The sequence below is a fragment of the Pan troglodytes genome, chromosome 10, assembly GCF_028858775.2.
Source record: "Pan troglodytes isolate AG18354 chromosome 10, NHGRI_mPanTro3-v2.0_pri, whole genome shotgun sequence".
Classification (NCBI taxonomy): Eukaryota; Metazoa; Chordata; class Mammalia; order Primates; family Hominidae; genus Pan; species Pan troglodytes.
The window spans coordinates 15583314-15608220 of record NC_072408.2 but is presented as its reverse complement, the minus strand read 5'-3'; the positions used below and the strand labels follow the sequence as shown (position 1 = coordinate 15608220).

The window sequence follows — 24907 nt, the reverse complement described above, 5'->3', positions numbered from 1 at the left end:
GAAACAATAAATATTTGTGTAATGAAGTGTGAAGAAAGAAAAAAATGAATAACAAGTGAAAGAATGGAACAAAGAGAGGAAGGGTGCATTCTATGATTAATGGAAAAGAGGAAACGAGAAGATTGATTAAAGGGAAACAGGTATCTTTCCATTTCTGTGAACCTCTATAACATAAGGATTATGTGTAAATTACAGGAAGAAATTATCATTTCATGATAGGTTTCAATTTTAAAGACGTCAGTGAAAAAATTACGTCAGTAATTCTTCTCTTCTTTCCAATTAAGCTTCTACTCATAGGTAAATCTTATTCATCTCACATATTGAATTCCTTCTAGTTTCACAGATAACATCATTCCAGCCCCATCCTGTAGGTTTCCAGAAGACTATTGAAGCACATTGCTCTGCAGAATGATTGGGCTCACCTAGGTGCCAAAATCTAAAGGAAAACAAAAAGGTAGTACACATCTTCAAAGAATGCATGGTGAATGATTAGAAAGTATAAAAGTCTGGGGTGAACAAAGTGGGATTTAGGAAGAGAGAACGTTGCAATGATTGTTCCTTCTTCTCATACTACCCTCCTCAAATCCTCAAGTATGGACACATACTTTTACACTTGCTCTTTAACATTCTGCTGGCAAAATTTTATGAGATGGTTTATTCCTAGATCTTTCCGCTGCAATCATCTTCCTCTTTACAGAGCCTTTATGCTGGCAGGGTTATTAAATAATTTCCTTCTTACTGACATGAAATAAAGAGGCTATCTCCTTACATCTATGTATTCTTATCACCTTCCTAAGCTTCTTTATTCTCATGGATCTGCCTTAAGTGAATCTTAGGATGCCTGAATCTGGATGTAAAAGTTACCCTGCCTCCAGGGAATACGTTCTGGGTAAAGACTGGGAGGTTGGACATAACTTTTGGAATTACAAGACCTGGTTTTGATACTCACTCATTTTGATCATGGGGAAGTAATTCAATCTCCCCAGGTATTAGATTCCTCATCTTTAAAAATGGGAATTATAATAAGGTCCCTAACTAACTCACAAGATTTTGGAAGAATCAAATAAGATAATGTATAACTGAATTCTTTTTTAAAGCCACAAGTAAATAGTATTATTATGTAATTTTTCTACTAAAATTGTACATAGTTCTGACCCAGATATTTTAAGTTTTATTAATTAGAGATCAGTTTAAGTGTCTACTTGTGTTTAGAAACAGCAAAATATAATAGTTTAGAGCACCATCTCTGGAATCAGATAGACATGGAGTTGACATCCAGTTTCTCATCTTATTAGTTTATTGATTTGGGGCAAGTTATTTAATTTTTTATCTGTAAAATTAGTTCATAAAAAGAGAAGTTTTCATGAAGTTTAAGTGAGATAATGCATATCCTTAGTAATGCTTAATAATTGTTAGATCCTGTTATCATAATTACCAATATTAACATTATTAGTAACTCCTAACAAAATTTCCCTAGATTTTCTATGTAAACAAGGCCCCAGAACTGCACTCACCTGACATTTTTCTCATAAGGTGTCTTATCAATCCATTGCCAATTATTATTACCTTGTGGGTCTGAAAGCCCCAGAAAATAAGAAAATTACTCGTTCAGCTGCTGGACAATGAAATTCTGCATGAAGGAAAAAAAAGGAGTCAAAGACTTTGGTATTTCCAGATTGAACAGAGTAAAGGTTGCTTATAGCCTTCAGAGCTATTCTTTAGAAGAAAACACAAGGTGCAAGGAGCAGTCACATGATGGCCTACTGACCAGGAGTACAGGCCAAAAGTAACAATATCATTACAGGGAAGAAACAGTCCTAATACAGGAATTCTTGTCTCAGAATTTCATTCTTTTCTTTACCAAGAAACAGAATTGTCTTTAAATGTACATAAATTTAGTTTTGTGTTTTCAATCTTTTTTTTATTTTATATGTTGAGATGGTGTAATGGCTAATTCTATGCATCAACCTGACTGGGCCAAGGGGTGACCAGATGAGAGTTAGGGTGTTTTCAGATGAGATTAGCATTTGAATTGGTAAGCTCAGTAGTAGATTGCCCTCCCCAATGTGGGTATGCATTAGCCAATCTGTTCAGGACCTGAATAGAACAAAAGGCAGAGGAAGGAGGAATTCATCCATATTTTTATTTCTTCCTGCCTGCCCGCTGCTTGACCTAAGACATCGATCTTTTACTACCCTTGGACTAGATTTACACCATTGGTTCCCCTGAATTTCAGGCCTTTGAACTCAAACTGGACCTACACCACCAGCTTTTCTAGGTCTCCTACTTCCAGATGGCAGACTGCAGGACTTCTTAGCCTACATAATCATGTGAGCCTATTTTTTCATATAAATCTTTTCATATATACATATGTGTGTGTGTATAGACACACACACACACACATACATATACATATATATATAGAGAGAGAGAGAGTTTTTCTGGAGCACGTTGACTGCTAAGATGTGTTCCATATTAATTTCCTACTGTTTTTCAGTGAAATTGCATTGGGGTTCTTAAAATACAAATTTGTTTCTCTACTCCCCTGAGTACTTCTTCCCTAGAAAGTAGCAAATTACTAACCATCATTCTCAGCAAACTATCACAAGGACAGAAAATCAAACACCACATGTTCTCACTCATAGGTAGGAACTGAACAATGAGAACACTTAGACACAGGGCAGGGAACATCACACACTGGGGCCTGCGTAGGGTAGGGGGCTGGGGGAGGGATAGCATTAGGAGAAATACCTAATATAAATGATGAGTTAATGGGTGCAGCAAACCAACATGGCACATGTATACCTATGTAACAAACCTGCACGTTGTGCACATGTACCCTAGAACTTAAAGTATAATTTAAAAAAAAAGAAAGAAAGTAGCAAATTACTTGGAAAAGTTAAACATAATAGAGAGCTCACTAGGTTTTAACTATAGTCGATTTATTTATTTCATAAAAAATAATTCTTCTCATCTTTCCAATTAAGCTTCTAAAATACCTTTAGCTATGTCCAGATTGTTTTCCTATAAGTAACTTTATCAAGGCAAATGGAAATTAATTTTGAATTGAACCTGAAGGCTTAACAAGTATTTGTTGTGTATTGCCCCGAGGCTTCCTGACATAACCTAATATTCCAGGGTGGGGAGTAGTGCTTCTCAGCCAAAAATGTTACATACTAAATAAGAAAGTTTTCCTGGTATTAATTTGTATTTTTAAAAGTACCTGCTCAAAAGAACAAAGCCAGACACATCACATTACCCAACTTCAAACTATACTATAAGGCTACAGTAACCAAAACATTAGAGTACTGCTACAAATATAGACACATAGACCAATGGGACAAAATAGAGAATCTAGAAATCAAGCCAAACATCTGTAGCCATCTGATCTTTGACAAAGTTGACAATAGAAAGCAGTAGAGAAAGAATTCCCTATTCAATAAATGGTGCTGGATAGCTGGGTAATCATATGCAGAAGAATAAATCTGAACCCCTACCTTTCACCATAGACAAAAATTAACTCAAAATGGATTAAAAGTTTAAGTATATGACCTCAAATATAAGAATCCTAGAAGAAACCCTAGGAACCACCATGCCGGACATCAGCCTCGGGAAAGAATTTATGACTAAGTCCTCAAAAGCATTTGCAATGAAAACAAAAATTCTCAAGTGGGACCTAATTAAACTAAAATGCTTCTTAGCAAAAGAAACTATCAATGGAGCAAACAGGCAACCTACAAAATATGAGAAATATTCACAAATTACACATCCAGCAAAGGTCTAACATCCAGAATCTATCTGGAACTTGAACAATTGAACAAACAAGAAACAAACAACCCCATTAAAAAATGGGCAAAAGACATAAACAGACACTTCTCAAAAGAAGATATATAAGCAGCCAACAAACATAAGAAAAAATGCACATCTCTAATCATGAAAAAAATGCAAACAAAAAGCACAATGAGATACCATCTCACAGCAGTCAGTATGGCTATTACTTAAAAGTCAAAAACAGCACATGCTGGAGAGGCTGTAGAGAAAAGGGAACACTTACATACATTGTTGGTGGGAATGCGAATTAGTTCAGCCTCCATGGAAAGCAATTTGGAGATTTCTCAAAAAACATAAAACAGAAGTACCATTCAACCCAGAAATCCCATTACTAGGTATATATCCAGCAGCAAATGAACCATTTCACCAAAAAAAGTATGTACTCATATGTTCATTGCAATAGTATTTCCAATAGTAAAAACGTGGAATTGACCTAGGTGCCTATCAATGGTGAATTGGATAAAGAAAATATAATACATATACACCATGGAATACTATATAGTCATTAAAATGATTTAAATCATGTCCTTTGCAGCAACATGGATGCAGCTGGAGGCCATTATCCTAAGTGAATTCACACAGGAACAGAAAACCAAATACCACATGTTCTCACTTATAAGAAGTAGGAGCTAAACACTGAGTACTCATAGATATAAACTTAGCAAAAATAGATACTGGGGACTAGTAGAGGAGGAAGGGAGAGGGAATGGAATGGGGTAATGGTTGAAATACTAACTATTGGGTACTACACTTAGTACCTGGGTAACAGGATCAGTTGTACCCCAAACCTCAGCATTGTGCAATATACCCATATAACAAACATGAACATGTACTTTCTAAATCTGAGACAGAAGTTGAAATTAATTTTTAAAAGTACATGTTCCACTGATGTCAGTAAGATGGCAGAATATAAAGCCCCATGCCCTAGTTCCCCCATGAAGACACTGACTTAATATATGAACCAAATTGCCTTTGTAAACTTCAGAAAATAGTTAAAAGTTTACAGCACCACTGGTAAGACCAAAGCCAAGAAAACTGGCATTGAAGCAGGTAAGAAAGTTTGCTGCATTTACTTGCCATAATCCTTCCTCATACTGGGGCACAATGCAATAGAGAAAAAACTCCCATCTCTAAGCATCTCTCTTGGAAGGGAAAGAGAAGAGTGAAACATGCGTCAGTTTTCTGGCTTTCCAGGGGACCACCTTAGGGACTGGTTTCTATCACACCTAATTCAGACTGCTAATAGGAAACACAACATATTTGGGATACTTGGTGGTGGCTGAGAACGAAAGCAAGCATGGCAGCTTATTACTGCTCTAGAGAGACTGGTACTGCATATAGACACCAGGTAAAGCAAGAGAATACAAGCTCCTAAAAATGAAACCTGTGTAAATTACTTTATCTGGAAAAGTACACACACAGATCCAGAGAAGATGCATCACCAGAAAAAGTTTGAGAGACTCCTGGAACCTATACCCAGGCTGATTGGTGAAGGTGTGTATGAAGCCAGACAATAAACACTAGAATAGGTGTTTTTTTGATGCCTAAATGTAAACAAAAGATCTCAAGATGTACAATGAAACAAAAAAAAAGGCTAAATTAAAGGAACAAAATAAATCTCTAGACACTGTCTTAATCAAACTGTCAAAAGTCAGAGAGAAAGAATGTTAAAAGCAGCAAGAGAAAAGTGCTCATCATGTACAACCAAGCTCCTATAACTGTCAGCAGATTTCTCAGTGAAACCTTGCAGGACAGAAGGGACTGTTATGATACATTCAAAATACTGAAAAAAATAAAATCAGCCAACTAAGAAAATTGTATCTGGGAAAACTATCATTCAAAAGTGAAGAAGAGGCTGGGTGCAGTGACTCACATCTGTAATCCCAGCACTTTAAGAAGCTGAGGCAGGTGAATCACTTGAGGCCAGGGGTTCGAGATCAGCCTGGCCAATATGGTAAAACCACATTTCTACTAAAAATACAAAAATCAGCCGAGTGTGGTGGCCCAGGCCTGTAATCTCAGCTACTCAGGAGGCTGAGGCACAAGAATCTCTTGAGCCTGGGAGGCAGAGGTTGTAGTAAGCTGAGATGACACCACTACACTCCTGCCCAGGTGGCAGAGGGAGACCCTGTTTCAAAAAAAAAAAAAAAAAACACAAAAGTGAAGAAATTAAGAATTTCCCAGATAAACAAAAGCTGAGAGAATTCATTGCCACTAAAACCTAAAACAAATGCTAAAGGGAATCCTTTAAGTTGAAGTGAAAGACTCATAGATAGAACCATGAAAGCATATGCAAGATTTCTGGTAAAAGTAAATATATACATAAATACAGAACTCTGTAATATTGTAATGTTAGTGCATAAATCACTTTTAATTCTGGTACAGAATTCAATTGACTTGTCCTCAAGTTCACTGATTCTTTCTTACATTCTTTTAATACATTTCTTTAAAAATATATTAAAATAGCTGTAAAATCTTTGTTGTGGAAGTCAGTGTGGCAATTCCTCAGGGATCTAGAACTAGAAATACCATTTGACCCAGCCATCCCATTACTGGGTATATACCCAAAGGAGTATAAATCATGCTGCTATAAAGACACATGCACACGTATGTTTATTGCGGCACTATTCACAATAGCAAAGACTTGGAACCAACCCAAATGTCCAACAATGATAGACTGGATTAAGAAAATGTGGTACATATACACCATGGAATACTATGCAGCCATAAAAAAGGATAAGTTCATGTCCTTTGTAGGGACATGGATGAAGCTGGAAGCCATAATTCTCAGCAAACTATCGCAAGGACAAAAAACCAAACACCGCATGTTCTCACTCATAGGTGGGAATTGAACAATAAGAACACTTGGACACAGGAAGGGGAACATCACACCCCAGGGCCTGTTGTGGGGTGGCGGGAGTGGGGAGGGATAGCATTAAGAGATATACCGAATGTAAATGACGATTTAATGGGTGCAGCACACCAACATGGCACATGTATACATATGTAACAAACCTGCACATTGTGCACATGTACCCTAAAACTTAAAGTATAATAAAAAATAAAAAAAATAAAAAATCTATGTTAACGGATGCATGATGTAAAAATAAGTAATTTGGGGCACCAGTGACATAAATGGAGAGGGGGGGATATCTGAAGGAATAGAGGGCTTTTTGTATACAATTGAAGTTAAGTTGTTATCATCTTAAAATGGTTATAATTTTAATATCTTTAGTATGTTTTATGTAATCCTCATAAAGATAACAACAAAGAAATACTTATAGAAGATACACAAAAGGAAATGAGAAAGGAATCAAAACATACCACTCCAGAAAATCAATGAAACACAAGAGATAGCAGCAAGAGAGGAACAAAATGACAAAATACACAAGATATACGAAATACTGAGGAAAACGGCAATATTAACTCCTTCTCTATAAAGAATTGCTTTAAATGCAAATGGATTAAACTTCCCAAGACCTAGATTGGTGCAATTATTAATAAAAAACAAGATTCAACTATATACTGTATATAAAAGTCTTATGTTATCTCAAAAGCACTCACAGGCTGAAGTGAAAAGAAAGAAAAAGATATTCCTTGCAAATGTTAACAAAGAAAGAGCATGGGTCACCATATTTATATCAGACAGATAAAATCTAACTCAAAAGCTGCCCCAAGAGAGAAAGAAGGAAGATATGGCAATTATAAATATATATGCACCCAATATTAGAGCACCTAGATATGTAAGACAAACATTACAGAAGTGAAGGGAGAAATAGACACCACCATAATAAGTGGGAGCTAAGCTATGAGTAGGAGACATTGACAAATGCTTATCTAGACTAAGTAAGAAAAAGGAAAGAAGATTCAAATGACTAAAATGAGATGTGAAATAGAAGATATTACAAAATATCTGCAGAAATAAAAGGGATTATAAGAGACTACTGAGAACAATTATATGCCAATAAATTAGGTAACAGAAGAAATTCATAGAATTCTAGAAACATACCACCTGCCAAGAGTGAATGATAAAGAAATAAAAATCTGAATAGATCAATAACTAGTAGGGAAATTAATCTGTAATCAAAACCTCCCAACAAAAAAAAGCCCAGAATCAGAAGGCTTCACTGGTGAATTCTACCATATATTTAAAGAAGAATTAACACTAATCCTCCTGAAACAATATCAAAAAATCGAAGAGGAGGAAATATTTCTGAACTCATTTGATGAGATCAGCATTTTCCTGGTATCAAAACTAGAAAAAGATACTACGAAAAAACAACAGACTAATGTGCCTGATGAATATTGATATAAAAACTCTCAGCAGAATACTACAAACCACTCCAATAATATACTAAAAGGGTTACACACAATGACAAACTGGGATTTATTTCTGGAATGTAAAAATTGTTCAACACATGAAAATCAATGTAATAAACCACATTATGAAAATTAAGAACAAAAACCACCTGATTACCTCAATTGGTGCATAAAACCCATTTGACAAAATACAACATCCTTTACTAATAAAAACACTCAGCAAACAAGGAACAGAAGGAAAGTATCTCAACATGATAAAAGTCATATATATAAATCCCATGACTAACATCATACTCAATTTTTTAAATTTCAATATGTTTTGGGGGAACAGATGGTGTTTGGTTACATGAATAAGTTCTTTAGTGGTGATTTCTGATATTTTGGTGCACCCATACCTAAGCAGTGTACACTGTACCCAATGTGTAGTCTTTTATCCCTCACCCATTTCTCACACTTTCCCCTGACTCCCCAAAGTCCATTATATTATTCTTATGCCTTTGCATCCTCATAGCTTAGCTCCCACTTATGAGTGAGAATATACGATGTTTGGTTTTCCATTCCTGAGTTACTTCACTTAGAATAATGGTCTTTAATTCCATCCAAGTTGCTGCCAATGCCATTATTTCATTTCTTTTTATGGCTGAGTAGTATTATAGACAAATGACAGGCATTTGGGCTGGTTTCACATTTTTTCAATTGTGAATTGTGCTGCTATAAACATGCATGTACAAGTATCTTTTTCATATAATGACTTATTTTCCTCTGGGTAGATACCCAGTAGTGGGATTGCTGGATCAAAGGTAGTTCTGCTTTTAGTTCTTTAAGGAATCCCCACAATGCTTTCCACAGTGGTTGTACTAGTTTACATTCCCACCAACAGTGTAAAAGTATTCCCTTTTCAGCACCTCTATACCAACATCTATTTTATTTTGATGTTTTGATTATGGCCATTCTTGCAGGAGTAAGGTGGTATCATATTGTGGTTTTGATTTACATTTCCCTGATCATTAGTGATGTTGAGCATTTTTTCATAAGTTGGTTGGTCATTTGTATATCTTCTTTAGAGAATTGTCTATTCATGTCCTTAGCCCACTTTTTGATGGGATTGTTTGTATTTTTCTTGCTGATTTGTTCAAGTTCATTGAAGATTCTGGATATTAGTCTTTTGTTGAATGTAGAGATTGCAAAGATTTTCTCCTACTTTGTGTGTTGTCTGTTTACTCTGCTGATTATTTCTTTTGCTGTGCAAAAGCTTTTTAGTTTAATTAAGTCTCAGCTATTTATCTTTGTTTAGGTTGCATTTGCTTTTGGGTTCTTGGTCATGAAGTCTTTGCCTAAGCCAATGTCTAGAAGGGTTTTTCCAATGTTATCTTCTAGAATTTTTATGGTTCCAAGTCTTAGATTTAAGTCCTTGATCCACCTTGAGTTGATTTTTGTATAAGATGAGAAATCAGGAGCCAGTTTCATTCTTCTACATGTGGCTTGCCAATTATCCCACCACGGTTTGTTGAATAGGGTGTCCTTTTCCCACTTTATGTTTTTGTTTGCTTTGTTGAAGATGTTGACTGTAAATATTTGGCTTTATTTCTGGGTTCTCTATTCTGTTCCATTGGTCCATGTGTCTCTTTTTATACCAGTACCATGTTGTTTTGGTGAATATGGCCTTATAGTATAGTTTAGAGTTAGGTAATGTAATGCCTCCAGATCTGTTCTTTTTGCTTAGTCTTACTTTGGCTATGCAGCATCTTTTTTGATTCCATATGAATTTTAGGGTTTTTTTTTTCTAGTTCTGAGAGGAATGATGGTGGTACTTTTATGGAAATTACATTGAATTTGTAGACTGCTTTTGGCAATATGGTCATTTTAACAATATTGATTCTAATCATCCATGAGGATGTGTTTCCATTTGCTTGTGTCATCTGTGATTTCTTTCAGCAGTGTTTTGTAGTTTTCCTTAGAGAGGTCTTTCACCTCCTTGGTTAAGTAAATTCCTAAATGTTTTTGTTTTGCAGCTACTGTAAAAGGGGTTGAGTTCTTGATTTGATTCTCCACATGGCCACTGATAGTATATAGCAGAGCTACCGATTTGTGTACATTAATTTTGTATCCTGAAACTTTGCTGAACTCATTTATCAGTTTTAGGAACTTTTTGGATGAGTCTTTAGGGTTTTCTAGGTATAACCATGTCATCAGCAAACAGCAATTGTTCAACTTCCTTATTACCAATTTGGATGCCCTTTGGTTTTTTTCTCTTGTCTGATTGCTCTGGCTAGGACTTCCAGTACTATGTTGAATAAAAATGGTAAGAGTGGGCATCCTTGTCTTGTTCCAGTTCTCAGGGGGAATGATTTTAACTTTTCCTTGTTGAGTATAATGTTGGCTGTAGGTTTGTCATAGATGACTTTTATTACCTCAAGCTATGTCCCTTCTATGCTGATTTTACTGAGGGTTTTAATAATAAAGATATGCTGGATTTTGTCAAATGGTTTTTCTGGGTCTATCGAGATGATAATATAATTTTTGTTTTTAATTCTGTTTATATGGTGTATCACGTTAATTGACTTGCAGATATTAAACCATCCTTGCATCCCTGGATCATACTAAATTTTGAGAAATTAAAAGCTTTTCCTCTAAGATTCAGAACAAGGCAAGAATGCCTATTCTCATCACTTCTTTTCAACATAGTACTGGAAGTCCTAGCCAGAGCAACTTGGCAAGGAAGAGAAAAAAATTATCCAAATAAGAAAGGAAGAAGTAAAATTGTCTCTGTTCACAGATGACATAATCTTATATGTAACAAACCCTGAATATTCAACAAAAAATCTGTTAGAACTCATAAGCAAATTCAGCAGTTTCAGAATGCAAAATCAATGTAGAAAAAATAGTATCATTTCTAAACACTAAAAATAAACAATCTAAAAAGAAAATTGAGAAAATAATCCCATTTAAAGTAGCATCAAGGCCACATGTGGTGGCTCATGCCTGTAATCCCAGCCCTTTGGGAGGCTGAGGTGGGTGGATCACTTGAAATCAGGAGTTCAAGACCAGCCTGGCCAACATGGTGAAACCCTATCTCTACTAAAAATACAAAACATTAGCTGGGCATAGTGGCTCATGCCTGTAATCCTAGCTACTTGGGAGGCTGAGGCTGGAGAATCGTTTGAACCTGGGAGGCAGAGGTCACAGTGAGCCAAGATCAAACCACTGCACTCCAGCCTAGTGACAGAGCAAAACTCCGTCTTGGGGAAAAAAAAAAAAAGCAAAATAAATAAAGTAGCATCAAAAATAATAAAATACTTAGAAATAATCTTAACCAAGGAGGCAAAGCACTTGCACTATAAAAACTACAAAACATTGATAAAGGAAACCAAAGAGGACACAAATCAATGGAAATACATCTCATGTTTAATGATTGGTAGGCTTAATATAGTTAAAATGCAATCTAAAGAGTCAACGTGATCCCTACCAAAATCCCAATGTTATTTTTTGCAGAAAGAAAGAAAATTCTAAAGGTCATATGGAATATCAAGAAATCCCTAATAGCCAAAATAACCTTGAAAAAGAACAAAGTTGGATGCCTCACACTTCCTGATTTCAAAATATCTTCCAAAGCTACAGTAATCGAAGCAGTGTGGTGCTGGCATAAAGACAGACATAGAGACCAATGGAACAGAATAGAGAGTCCAGAAATAAACACTCACATATATGGTCAAATAGTCTCCAACAAGGTGCCAACACCACACAATGGGGAAAGACAATCTCTCTTTAACAAATGGAGCTAGAAATACTGGATATCCATAGGCAAAATAATCAAGTTGAATCCTTATCTTATGTCATATAAGAAATTAACTCAAAATGTTTTAAAGACCTAAACAAAGGCCTAAAACTGTAAAACTCCAGGAAGAAAACATAAGCAAAAAGATTCATGACATTGAAATTAGCAATGTATTGGATATGAAACCAAAATCATGGGGAGCAAAAGCAAAAAAATAGACAAATGGAACTCCGTCAAACTAAGAACTTCTACAAAGCAAAGGAAACAATCAACTAAGGAAAAGACAGCCTAAGGAATAAAAGAAAATACTTGCAAACCATATATCTGGTAAGGGGTTAATATCAAGAATATATAAGGAACACCTCCAACTCAACAACAATAAAACAAATAACACAGTTAAAAAGAGGGCAAAGGACTTGAATAGACATTTCTCCAAAGAAGATATACACATTGTCAACAGTATATTTTAAAAGTTGCCAGTCGGGTGAGGTGGCTCACACCTGTAACCCCAGCACTTTGGGAGGCCAAGGCAGGTGGATCATGAGGTCAGGAGTTCAAGACCAGCCTGACCAAGATGGTGAAACCCCATCTTTACTAAAAATACAAAAATTAGCCAATCATGGTGGCAGGCACCTGTAAGCCCAGCTACTCAGGAGGTTGAGGCAGAGAATTGCTTGAACCCGGGAGGCGGATGTTGCAGTGAGCTGAGATTGCGCCACTGCACTCCAGCCTGGGTGACAGAGCGACACTCTGTCTCAAAAAAACAAAACAAAACAAAAAAAACCCAAAACAACACTTGCTCAACATCACTAATCATTAAAGGAATACAAATCAAAATCACAATGAGATATTACCTCACATCCATTAGGACTGTCACTATTCAAAAAGCAAAACAGAAAATAACAAGTGTTGACCAGAATGTGAAGTGAGACCCTTGGGTACTCTTGCTGGTGATGTTAAATGGCACAGTCATCATGAAAACAGTATGAAGATTCCTCAAAAAATTAAAAATAGAACTAACTTGTGATCCAGCAATCCCACTTGTGGGTATATATCCAAAGAATTAAAAGCAGAAACTCTAAAAGATTATTTGCACACCCACATTCATTGCACAATTATTCACCATAGCTGCAAAGTGGAAGCAACCTAAGTGACAACTGACAAGTAAATGAATGGAAATGTAGCATCTTATGTGTTCTCACCACAAAAAAGGAGAAAAAGAAGGCTAAATATATGAGGTAATAGATATATTAATTATCTTGATTGTGGTAACCATTTCACAATATATTTGTATATCAAATCATCACAGTGTACACCTTAAATATATACTACTTTTGGTGGTCAGTCACACTTCAATAAACCTGGAAAATAAGAAATCAAATAAAACAAAGAAACAAAAAACAAGTGTTAGATACACATACAATGGAATGTTATTCAGCCCTAAAGTGAAAGAAAGTCCTGTCATATATGAGAACATGGACGAATCTTGTGGATATTATACTAAATGAAGTAGGTTATTCAAAAAATGACAAATACTATATAATTTCACTTATATAAAGTATTTAAAATAGTCAAACTCATAGAAACAGAAAGTAGAGGAGTGATTGCCAGGGCTTTCAGGGATGGGGAAATGGGTAGTTGTTGTTCAATGGACGGGGAGTTCCAGTTTTGCAAGATGAAAAAGTTCTAGAGATCTGTTACCCAGTAATGTGAAAATAGTAAAGGCTACTGAACAGTACACTGAAAAATGGTTATGACAGTAAATTTTATATTATGTGTTTTCTCTACAATTAAATAAATTTTAAATGGAAACAGTACCTGCTCTGCTTCTGTGTTGAACACAACGAAATGTGCTCCCATCTCAACACAGTTCTGCTCACTCTTAGACCAAACCTTCTCTTCACTGGAAATGAAGTAGCAACTGGAACCAAATGACTTCCAAGAAGCTGGGCAACATCCCCAGGCTATTTTTGTGTTACATGAAAAAAAAGAGTGAGTGCAAGATAAGATAAATGAGATTAATGATCTGCAATTGCTTTGTAGAGACAGTTTCTTAATTCATGTTTTTACTGTTTCCTGAATTATAGAATTTGGGTTCCTAGAATTGATTTCACATAAACATTCTTTAGCATTAAGTCCTCAATATTTACTAAAATTTACCTGCAGAATTTCTCCCAATTTTCTTTTTTGCAAAAAAAAAAAAAAAGTCACTATTGAGTTTCGTTTTTCATGTCCCTTATACATTATCAGCACCAAGTCCTCTTAGAATTTTAAATGACTAACACAGACGAACCTAGAAACCCAGTTCTGCTCAGTAATCTCTGGCAAGCCACAGAGCCTTAGGTTTTCAAAATGGTAACTATTCACAAGTTGGTTATGAGAATTAGAATTATGCCTCATTAGAATTCCATTTATCATGTATGTCTTTGAGCAAATTCATAACCTTCTTGAGCCTCAATGATTCCATCTCTAAAATGGAAATAATAATAGTGCCAACCTCACAGGGGGACTTAATCACATAAAATGTGTAAAGCATTTTAAAAGGTGCTTAACATAGAATAATTGCTCAACAAATGTTACCTATTACTAATTTTCACACAGTATTAAATGCTTTAAGCATCTTAAACAATTAGCAGTTCTCTTCCCTTACAAGTACCAGTTTGCCACTCTTCTAGGATTAAAGAAATCCATAGCTAGCCATATACAAATCCACTGATATATTTTATATCAATATGATTTTGATTAAGTATAATTTAAACAAATATATATGTATACCTAAATAGTAAATTGTTTAGGTTTGTTTTGTTATGAAATTTTAGGCCAGGTGCAGTGGCTCACACCTGTAATCCCAGCACTTTGGGAGGCCGAGGCGGGCGGATCACGAGGTCAGGAGATCAAGACCATCCTGGCTAACAAGATGAAACCCCGATCTCTACTAAAAATACAAAAAGAAATTAGCCAGGTGTGGTGGCGGGCGCCTTTAGTCCCAGCACTCTGGAGGCTGAGGCAGGAGAATGGCGTGAACCCGGGAGGCGGAGCTTACAGTGAGCCGAGATTGCACCACCGCACTCCAGCCTGGGCGACAGAGCGAGACTCCGTCTCAAAAAAAAAAAAAAAAGAAAAAGAAAGAAATTTTAAACAGCAATTATAAGATATGTGATCTTCTTGGGCTTATTTTTTTATTTTGCATTACTAATATTCATCCATGTTATTACATATAGTTCTATTTTATTCATTTTTTTACATAACTATATCATTACATATTAAGTGATTAAAAACCAAAAATCTTATTCTTCCTTTTATAATGTTATAAAATGAATAAAATAGATTAACCATACCTATATTATTTGCATATTGGCTGCTTTTAGAAATATACCTTCATTGTGCATTCTGCTCATTATTAATGATTGCTTTAATATGTCTCAAAGTATGTATTAACATACGATTTGAATTTTGAAAGTCAAATTTGACTGACTTTGCCAGTTGAGCTGTGTACACCAAACATTTTTTGTAAGTTGAACATGTGAAATTGCCAGCTCCAAGGCTGACAAAAAATATTGACAGCTGTGATCAATAAAAGCATCTGTCAAAAGGGTATGCTAACATTAATAATATTTTATTTTCTCAATTTATGCTGAGAATAATGAGCTGATCAAGTTACTTTGCAAGTGTAGAAAGTAGCAGGTGTAAATCATAATCATTTGATAAGCCTTATTAGAACACTTTTTGGTATACCTTTGAGAAAGCAAATAACTACTGACCGAGAAATAAATCTTTTGCAAAATTATTCTATAATATTTCTTTTTCTTTACTTTCAATAACATTGGGAGTAACCTGATCAAATTCTCAGTTTACGAACCATTATAAATAATTTTTGACAACAGATCACTATATCGTCGTAAGCAGATAATGCTGAAAGAATATCCAAAATTGAGTGACATTCAAACAAAGCCTTTTTCATTCTAATTTACTGACTTAGGTGAGCAAGATTTTTCAGTTAATGTCATTAAATTGGAAAATAGGAGATGAATTGGTGTTGAATATGTTAGCAACAATAATTACATTCGATAGCATTTTTTCAAAGTTCCACTCATCTCATTAAGATTTAGACTTCCAATAGTTTTACTGAATTATTAATGATTTATCAAAATCTATAATAACTTTGTGATGTTTTGATATTGTGTCCTGATAATAATTATGATAGTAAATCAATGCAGAACACATTTTATACCACTCGAAGCCTAATGGGCCACAGGAAATTAAAATATTAGGCATGTTTATCTACATATTTTGACAGATGAGAAAAGTATCATGTAAATTTTAGTTCAAGGGGATAGAAAAATGATGTAAAACATCCAACTGTTAAACAATACATGTTTCTGATTGTTTTAATGGATGATAGGGGTTAACACTTTGTAATAGTATTTACACACAAGTAAATACATTTTAAAAGAGAAATAACATTTTTGTTTTTTAAAGTCAATATTTACAATGTTCCAGAAATTAAAGCTTTTGCTTCTATAGCATGATAAAAATCTGATGTCAGATTATGAAGGGGTGGGTTGCCCCTCCACACCTGTGGGTGTTTCTCGTTAGGTGGAACGAGAGACTTAGAAAAGAAAAAGACACAGAGACAAAGTATAGAGAAAGAAATAAGGGGACCCAGGGAACCAGCGTTCAGCATATGGAGGATCCCGCCAGCCTCTGAGTTCCCTTAGTATTTATTGATCATTTTTGGGTGTTTCTCAGAGAGGGGGATGTGGCAGGGTCATAAGATAATAGTGGAGAGAAGGTCAGCAGATAAACACGTGAACAAAGGTCTCTGCATCATAGACAAGGTAAAGAATTAAGTGCTGTGCTTTAGATATGCATACACATAAACATCTCAATGCCTTACAGAGCAGTATTGCTGCCCGCATGTCCCACCTCCAGCCCTAAGGCGGTTTTCCCCTATCTCAGTAGATGGAACATACAATCGGGTTTTACGCGAGACATTCCATTGCCCAGGGACAGGCAGGAGACAGATGCCTTCCTCTTGTCTCAGCTGCAAAGAGGCATGCCTTCCTCTTTTACTAATCCTCCTCAGCACAGACCCTTTACGGGTGTCAGGCTGGGGGACGGTCAGGTCTTTCCCTTCCCACGAGGCCATATTTCAGACTATCACATGGGGAGAATCCGTGGACAATACCTGGCTTTCCTAGGCAGAGGTCCCTGCGGCCTTCCGCAGTGTTTGTGTACCTGGGTACTTGAGATTAGGGAGTGGTGATGACTCTTAACGAGCATGCTGCCTTCAAGCATCTGTTTAACAAAGCACATCCTGCACAGCCCTTAATCCATTTAACCCTGAGTTGACACAGCACGTGTTTCAGAGAGCACGGGGATGGGGGTAAGGTTACAGATTAACAGCATCTCAAGGCAGAAGAATTTTTCTTAGTACGGAACAAAATGGAGTCTCCTATGTCTACTTCTTTCTACACAGACACAGTAACAATCTGATCTCTCTTTCTTTTCCCCACAAAATTAAACTGTATTGGAGGGTATATATGTTTTCAAAATCCTTTTTGGGGGTTGACAAGCAAAACAGTCAAAACTGGCCTAGGCCGAGTGCAGGTGGATTGAAGGAACTCTAGCTCTTCGTATGCAGCTGAAAGTCTCCACACTCTGATTAAAACTGAGTGGGAAACAAACTGAAGAAGATACAATGTGGATTTCAATTATTTTTTAACGTTAATCAAAATGGAAATTTTGTGTATGGACTTTTATTTTTACTTTTCATTGTAATGATCATTTGAAAGGATGTTGTTAAAATTGGAGCACTTTTATTTGCTGACATGGTATTATACAAAATAATTGTATTTTATCACATAAGCTTTTCTGTAACTTTAAGTAGTTGTATTGAACAGCTTGGCTGGTCATTTACATTGGATATACTTAGGGGGCAAATGAACAGTCTCTTATGCCAGATGGATATGGAGTTAATTTAATTAATATCCATCTCTGTCCCATTTCAGGGCATTCTGAAGGCAAAAGCTAAGGTGCCCATTGTTGCTTCCAGGAAAATATTCATTCAAATGCTAGTTGTTGAAACAATGTTCCACATAGGTGAGAAGAAAACTATGCACTTTACTTCTCTTTCCCTTTTTCTTTTCTTTTCTTTTTTTTTTTTTTTTGACTGTCCTAAATTGGTTATTAGGTATGAATTTTACAAACTTTACTTATATTAGCGGTAACGGTGGAGCTGGAGAGTATTGCACATTCTCCAATCTGCCAGATGAGAACCACAAATAGTGTGGTGGAACTTATGGCCCTTTCCAAGGCCACGGCTCTTTCAGCCTGCAGATGTCAGCCCACACATCTCCCTGTGCTTGTGGACTGGTTTGGTGATCCACTGGGTGTCAGGATTTCTTCTGATAGCTTTATAAAATGGATCGATGAGGATAACCCCCAAAAATTTTTATGTGGAATCTTCACCAACGCAGTAAGAATTTGGGACTCTTAGAGCCCCACAGTGGCATCCAGCTCGCTCCTCTGCAACAGACTGAAGGTTTGGAGCAAACTTTGGCTGGTTAACACCGTGATAGACAGGCTTGCGGTAAGTTGTACCCTTAGGAACTGGGCGTTTTTGGCCACCAGGGCGAACACGAATCCTATATATAAGGTAACCTTGTTTGGCCTTGTAGCCCAGTCGGCCCGCTTTATCAGGCCAGGTGGGGTGGGGAGCCCTGTGGAGAGCAGAGAGCTGGCGGTACTGTCAGCAGTGGACCCTCAGAAGAAAGCTCATGACATCAGACTGCTTCTTTCTCCATAGCTCCTGGATGTACTTGTATGCACCCATCTTGACTTACGTGATGGCTTCCACCAGACAGAAAGGCTCTTCCCCTTTTCCATGAAGCTGACTGATATGGTTTGGTTCTCTGTCTCCACCCAAATCTCACCTTGAATTGTACTCCCATAATTCCCACGTGCTGTGAGAGGGACCCTGTGGGAGATAATTGAATCTTGGGGGTGGTTTCCCCCTTACTGTTCTCCCGGTAGTGAATAAGTCTCACAAGATCTGATGGTTTGATAAGAGGAAACCCATCTCACTTGGCTCTCATTCTCTCTTCTCTTGTCTGCTGCCATGTGAGACGCGACTTTCACCTTCCACCATGATTGTGAGGTCTCCCCAACCACGTGGAGCTGTGAGTCCAATAAACCTCTTTCTTTTGTAAATTGCCCAGTCTCAGGTATGTCTTTACCAGCAGCATGAAAACTGACTAATACACCAACCATAATCCTAAATTCAACTCTGCCAACTCTCCGCATATGAAGTTAACAACAGTATATTTTGGACAGGCATCAGTCGCATCCTGAACCAATTTGACCAGGAATAAAGCTAGTATTTGGGATGGAGATGGGTAGTATTAATTGGAAACCTTAAATATCAAAGAAATTATTTTATGATGGAGGGTGAGGGGAATGTAAGAACTGTAAGAATTGTTATAAATAATTTCCAGGGTTGGCCTGAGCAAATTACATGCATGTAGGTTTATAATATTTACCAAGCTCAAGAAGTGTGATGAAGGAAGTATTCTGGAGGCATGTCTAGAGCCTGATATGAACATGTATGTTTAGAGAAATTATGAAAATATCCAAGCAGAGGCTTTAATAAAACATACACACACAAATGCACAATAGAATACACCAATCTTGATCTCAACCCTGATTTCTCCCTGAGAAAAAAGAAAGTCTATTTCAGTATTTTAAAGATTTACCTGGCACCTTTGTCCCTTCACTGAAGCAGGTGAGACTTGAATGATATGAGTGTAGTTCAGACAGCCTTTTGCCATTTTCACCATATGTAAAATGGTAAGTTACTGTAAAGGAAGAAGAAGCATTAGTGTCCATCTATTATTTTGCTATAAAGCCTTAGGCTCTATATCTGTACAGTGCTGGCTTACCTCTGACCCCCACTGCTGTTTCTCTAGGCAAGCCCCATAAAAACCATGCCAAATTATTATTTGCTTGTATTCATTTATCTTATTTTTTTATATATATCCCTCATTTAATTTTTTGGTCTTTTCACCACTAGAATTTAGGCTCCATGCTCTTGGACAGAGATTCTGCCTGTTTCCCACAACAATTAATCACAAACACAACTTAAAGGTATCAAAACATCTCATGTACCCCGTAAATATATACACCTACTATGTACCCACAATTTTAAATAATAATTTAAAAATATTTTATTATGAAAAAAGAAGGAAGTCTGAAGGTGAAAACTGATAATTTTTTTTAATCGCAAACACCTACAAGGGTAACTGTCACAAAGTCATCAATAAATATTTATGGACTCACTGGATGTCTGCTTCTCCTTAGCCTTAATAACCTTGATGCAAGCACACAGGTTATTTTGATGTTTTCTAGATAATTCTAGCTGCAGGTAGCCACACATAAACATATGGGCTAAGTAACCACCAAGGGGAAACTTTAAACGTTTATAAAAATATTTTTAATGTCTCAAATGAACATTAACTTTTATGTTAATGTTCACTTTCAGCAAGACCTTTTATCTCTCAGGATCTGATCTGATTCTTCACTCATTTCTTTTTTGTCCTTCTATAACTAGAGCTCAATACAGTCAAATCTTTCTGCCCCGCTCTTAGTTCATGTTTTGAGATCCTGAATTTGTGTTTCTTTTTATGAAATAACTATTCTTAAACCCCCTTCTCTCTTGCACTTGATTATGAAAAGTAAAACAGATTCTAACTTTGGTGATAATTATTTGTATTTTACTAAATATTGTGAGATTTATTTAAATCTCTGAGGGAACTATAGCTACAACCTGATTGACAGGGGAAGTCACTTTCACTCCCTCCCAGACTATTCAATAACCATTTTTAATCACCTTATCAATGAATAGAAATGCAAATTGTGAATCGGAGAGGAAAAAGGTCTTTAAGACTTCTCACACAATGAACTTGAGACATGTATTTGGAGGCAAGCAGAACAGGGAAGAAATATTTTATCCTCTTTATCTCCATCATTTCATTTGAATACTTTTTCCTCTCACATTGGAAAGGATCTGCACATGAATCAAAGAATCTAATATAGAATATGACAATTATGACAGCAATTAGAGTTGCACTCCCAATACAAGAGTTTTGTCACCAGGGAACACACGATTACTAGTGAATCCAGTCCTGAAAGATGGTGTCTTAGATGATGGCTACAATGGACAACATGGATATGTGAGGCCATGATTCAGAAAATGCTAATAAAACCAGGTAAAGTACATCTACAAGAATTCAGTTTTCAAAAGATAGGGGGAGAAAAACAAAGCGAAAAGGAGAAATCAAGGAAAGTGTGGCATTCCAAGTAAGAGCTGATGTATTAATGGGGCCAAGGAGAATATATCCTAGAAAACCTGTATGGAATATTCAAGGGAAAGGAAGCAAGGAAAATGCACCTCAGTGAAGAACTTACCTACACAGCTCACAATGAAGCAAGCACTGAGGAGTGCAATGGAAATCCCAGCCACAGACCAGAGTCTCAGGGACCACCAGCCTCTTTTCTCTGTCCAATCAGGAAGACAACAAATGCAGTTACCAGGGGGCCAGGGAGCCAAAATCCCCAGGAAGCTTACAACAATGAACAAACTAGATGAAGAACCTCAGAGCAGTTAAAAACTTAAAGCAAGAAGACAGCTTACAAACTCCCTCAGAATAAATAACCAGGTAGTAGCTCTGTGGCCCAAAAGAATACAGGTAAAACATACGCTCAACGGACTGGAATTTCCATATCTTTATTCTTTCTTCTAAACTATTACATGTTTCCATTGATTTCCTTTCTCAAAACATCACTTTTGTCTCCCATTTCTCATATCTCTGTATTGATATTTGGTTTCTTCAGTATATCCAAGAGATATCTGCACTCCCATGTTTATTGTAGCACTATTCACAGTAGCCAAGATATGAAATCAACCTAAGTGTCCATCAACAGATGAATGGATAAAGAAAATGTAGTATAATATATACAATGGCATATTATTCCACCATAAAAAAGAATAAAATCCTGCCATTTGCAACAGCACAGATGGAACCAGAGGACATCGTGTTAAGTGAAATGAGCCAGGCACAGAAAGGCAAACATTGCATATTCTGACTCATATGTGGGAGTTAAAAAAATTGATCTCATGGAGGTAGCGAATAGAATGGTGGTTACCAGAGGCCAGGAAGGTTAATTGGGAAGAGAAGATAGAGAAGGGTTGTTTCGTACCTACAAAAATACAATTAGCTAGAAGAAATAAAATCTAGTGTCCCTTAGCACAGCAGGATAACTGTAGTTAACTTTTTTTTTTTTTTTGACATGGAGTCTCACTCTGTCACCCAGGCTGGAGCACAATGAGGCAATCTTGGCACCCTGCAACCTCCACCTCCTGGGTTCAAGTGATTCTCCTGCCTCAGCCTCCTGAGTGGCTAGGATTACGGGTGCATGCCACCATGCCCAGCTAAGTTTTGTCTTTTTATTAGAGACAGGATTTCACCATGTTGGCCAGGCTGGTCTCTAACTCCTGACCTCAAGTGATCCACCCGCCTCAGCCTCCCAAAGTGCTGAGATTACAGGTGTGGGCCACTGAGCCTAACCCAACAATAATTTATTGCATATGTCAAAATAGCTAGAAGAGTAGATTTGGAATGTTCCAAACGCAAAGACATGATAAATATTTGAGGTGATGGATAATGTAATTTTCCAGACTTTACCATTACGCATCATATTCTTGTGTCAAAATACCACATGGAGCCCATAAACATGCACAACTATTTTGTATCCATAAAAAATTTTAATAAAAAATTTTTAAAACATTATTGATGGACATGCAAAGAGTTGAAGCTAAAGTCAAATTTTCATGCATTAAAAATGGGAAGCTTTTTTCTTACAAAAAAATTAGAAAAGCAAGAACAAAAAAAACCTAGGGTAATTGGAAAGAGTACTGCTTCCTGGATTTCAAAATTAGTCAAAAGACTTCTAAGAGCAGACATCCAATAATCAGTTATTTCCCTGTTTACCTTCTATCATGTAAATCTTTTCTGTCTCCCTAAACTATCAATAAAATCTGGTACAAACCTCCCAAAAAATATTTGCTTTCTTATTCTTTCAAGTGCTTATGGCTCTGGCTCTGAAGACTTACTCTTTCTTTCAAATTCCTTTGAGTCTACTATATTGGTCCAATCACTAGCTCTTCAATCTGTTCTTTGGCTACTTCTTCTCTCCAGGTGATCTCATTTCACCATACACTTCCACTTTCCTCTGAAACTGAGGAAATACTCACCTGTACTTTGAGGTTGCTGCTCTTGCATCATTATGCAGGCTCCCTGTGTTGAGAAGGTCCAGGAACCTTTTGTACCTCTCTCCCTAAAGATGTTGCCCAGAGACACAGCTTCATTTAAAGAAGCTAGAGCTCAGGGACAAACTGCTACACACTCTCATAGGACTAAGAGACTTCCAACATTAAGTGTACCTCAAAAAAAGAAGTCACAATTACAACTAAAGTTTCCAGTGATTTCGATACGTGGGGTAAAAAAAAAAAACAAAAGAGGAATTGAGAAACATATTGAAAACCATTCATGAGAACTTTGACAAGAATACTTGGATCATTTCTTCAGTTTCTAACATAAAATTTCTCTGTCTAATTCCTATTCATTCTGGCATGCAAAATAGAAAATTTTGTATCTCCTAAAAGACAACTATTTAGAGAACTTGGTTAAATTAAGTGCTCCCTAACTAACCTTTACATTGGCTGCTTATTTTATGCAAGCCTTAATCCATGTGTTGAACAGTGTCCTAGGAAGTAAGCAAAAGTTTGATTGGATGGATATGATTTAGATATGAAGGGTAACATAGTAAATAACAAAACCCATGAACATTGCTAAGGAATGTGACTGCAAAATGAAACATTCTGAAATCAGTCTGCAAAGGTGATGAAACATTCTTACTGCATCCAGACTAATATTGGGCAGATGTCAGTGATATTTTGTAATCTCCCTGATTAGGCAAAAGGGAACCTGAAGTGATATAAAATCAGAAACAGGCTTCATGAATTTTATATTGTAGCACAGAAAATATATGATGTTTTCTTGTCCTCATAGATTCTTAGTAGAGACACTCTCCTGAAAACAAAAGGCAGAGAAACAAGAGAAAAAGCAGCAGTTTATCAATGTGTGTTATACCCATCACTCAGGAGAGAACTCAGTTCAAATATATTTATCTCTTTCATGGCAGTGGCTTACAGGCCTTGCTTAAATAGTATGTTAACAAACAGCCATAAATCTTATGGAGTGCTGAGAACGAAAAAAAAAAAAAAAAAAAACTGTTATTTGAGGAATGTGAGTGCCTTGAAACTATCAAGTCCAGAGTGGACTCATGAGAGAGATATGACAGAAGTCATGCCTCACTCCCACCTTGCATGAAATTTACCTCTTGAAGCCATTTGCTATGTAGGTTCTAGACTAACTGAACCCTAAAATTTAACAGTATACAGCTAATTACTAATCAATGTGGTTTCTGTAAACCAGTGATAATTTACTGATGAGTAACTTTTTAATTCACTCCCTCTCCTGATTCATTCTTTTTTTAATTTTTATTTTTCCATAAGTTATTGAGGTACAGGTGGTATTTGGTTACATGAGTAAGGTTTTTAGTGGTGATTTGTGAGATTTTTGTGCACCCATCACCCAAGCAGCATACCCTGCACCATATTTGTAATATTTTATCCCTCGTCCCCCTCCCACTCTTCCCCCCAAGTCCCCAAAGTCCATTGTACCATTCTTATACATTTTGTGTCATAGCAGCTTAGCTCCCCATATCACTGAGAACATATGATGTTTGGTTTTCCATTCCTGAGTTACTTCACTTAGGATAATAGTCTCCAATCTCATCCAGGTCAGTGCAAGTGCTATTAATACATTGCTTCTTATGACTGAGTAGTAGTCCATTGTATAT

General features: G+C 36.5%; 1 protein-coding gene and 1 pseudogene across 1 annotated transcript; both read right to left on the bottom strand.

Annotated features, from left to right (window-relative positions):
* Positions 1-269: 269 nt before the first annotated feature.
* CLEC6A (C-type lectin domain containing 6A) lies at positions 270-24723 on the bottom strand. Its single transcript, XM_063785365.1, is given in 7 exon segments — positions 270-436; positions 1515-1630; positions 13745-13890; positions 19681-19782; positions 21392-21564; positions 23238-23320; positions 24697-24723. Coding segments are annotated over 7 exon segments (792 nt in total). The 3' UTR covers positions 270-291.
* Positions 18084-18782, bottom strand: LOC735532 (large ribosomal subunit protein eL15-like; annotated as a pseudogene).
* Positions 24724-24907: the final 184 nt, after the last annotated feature.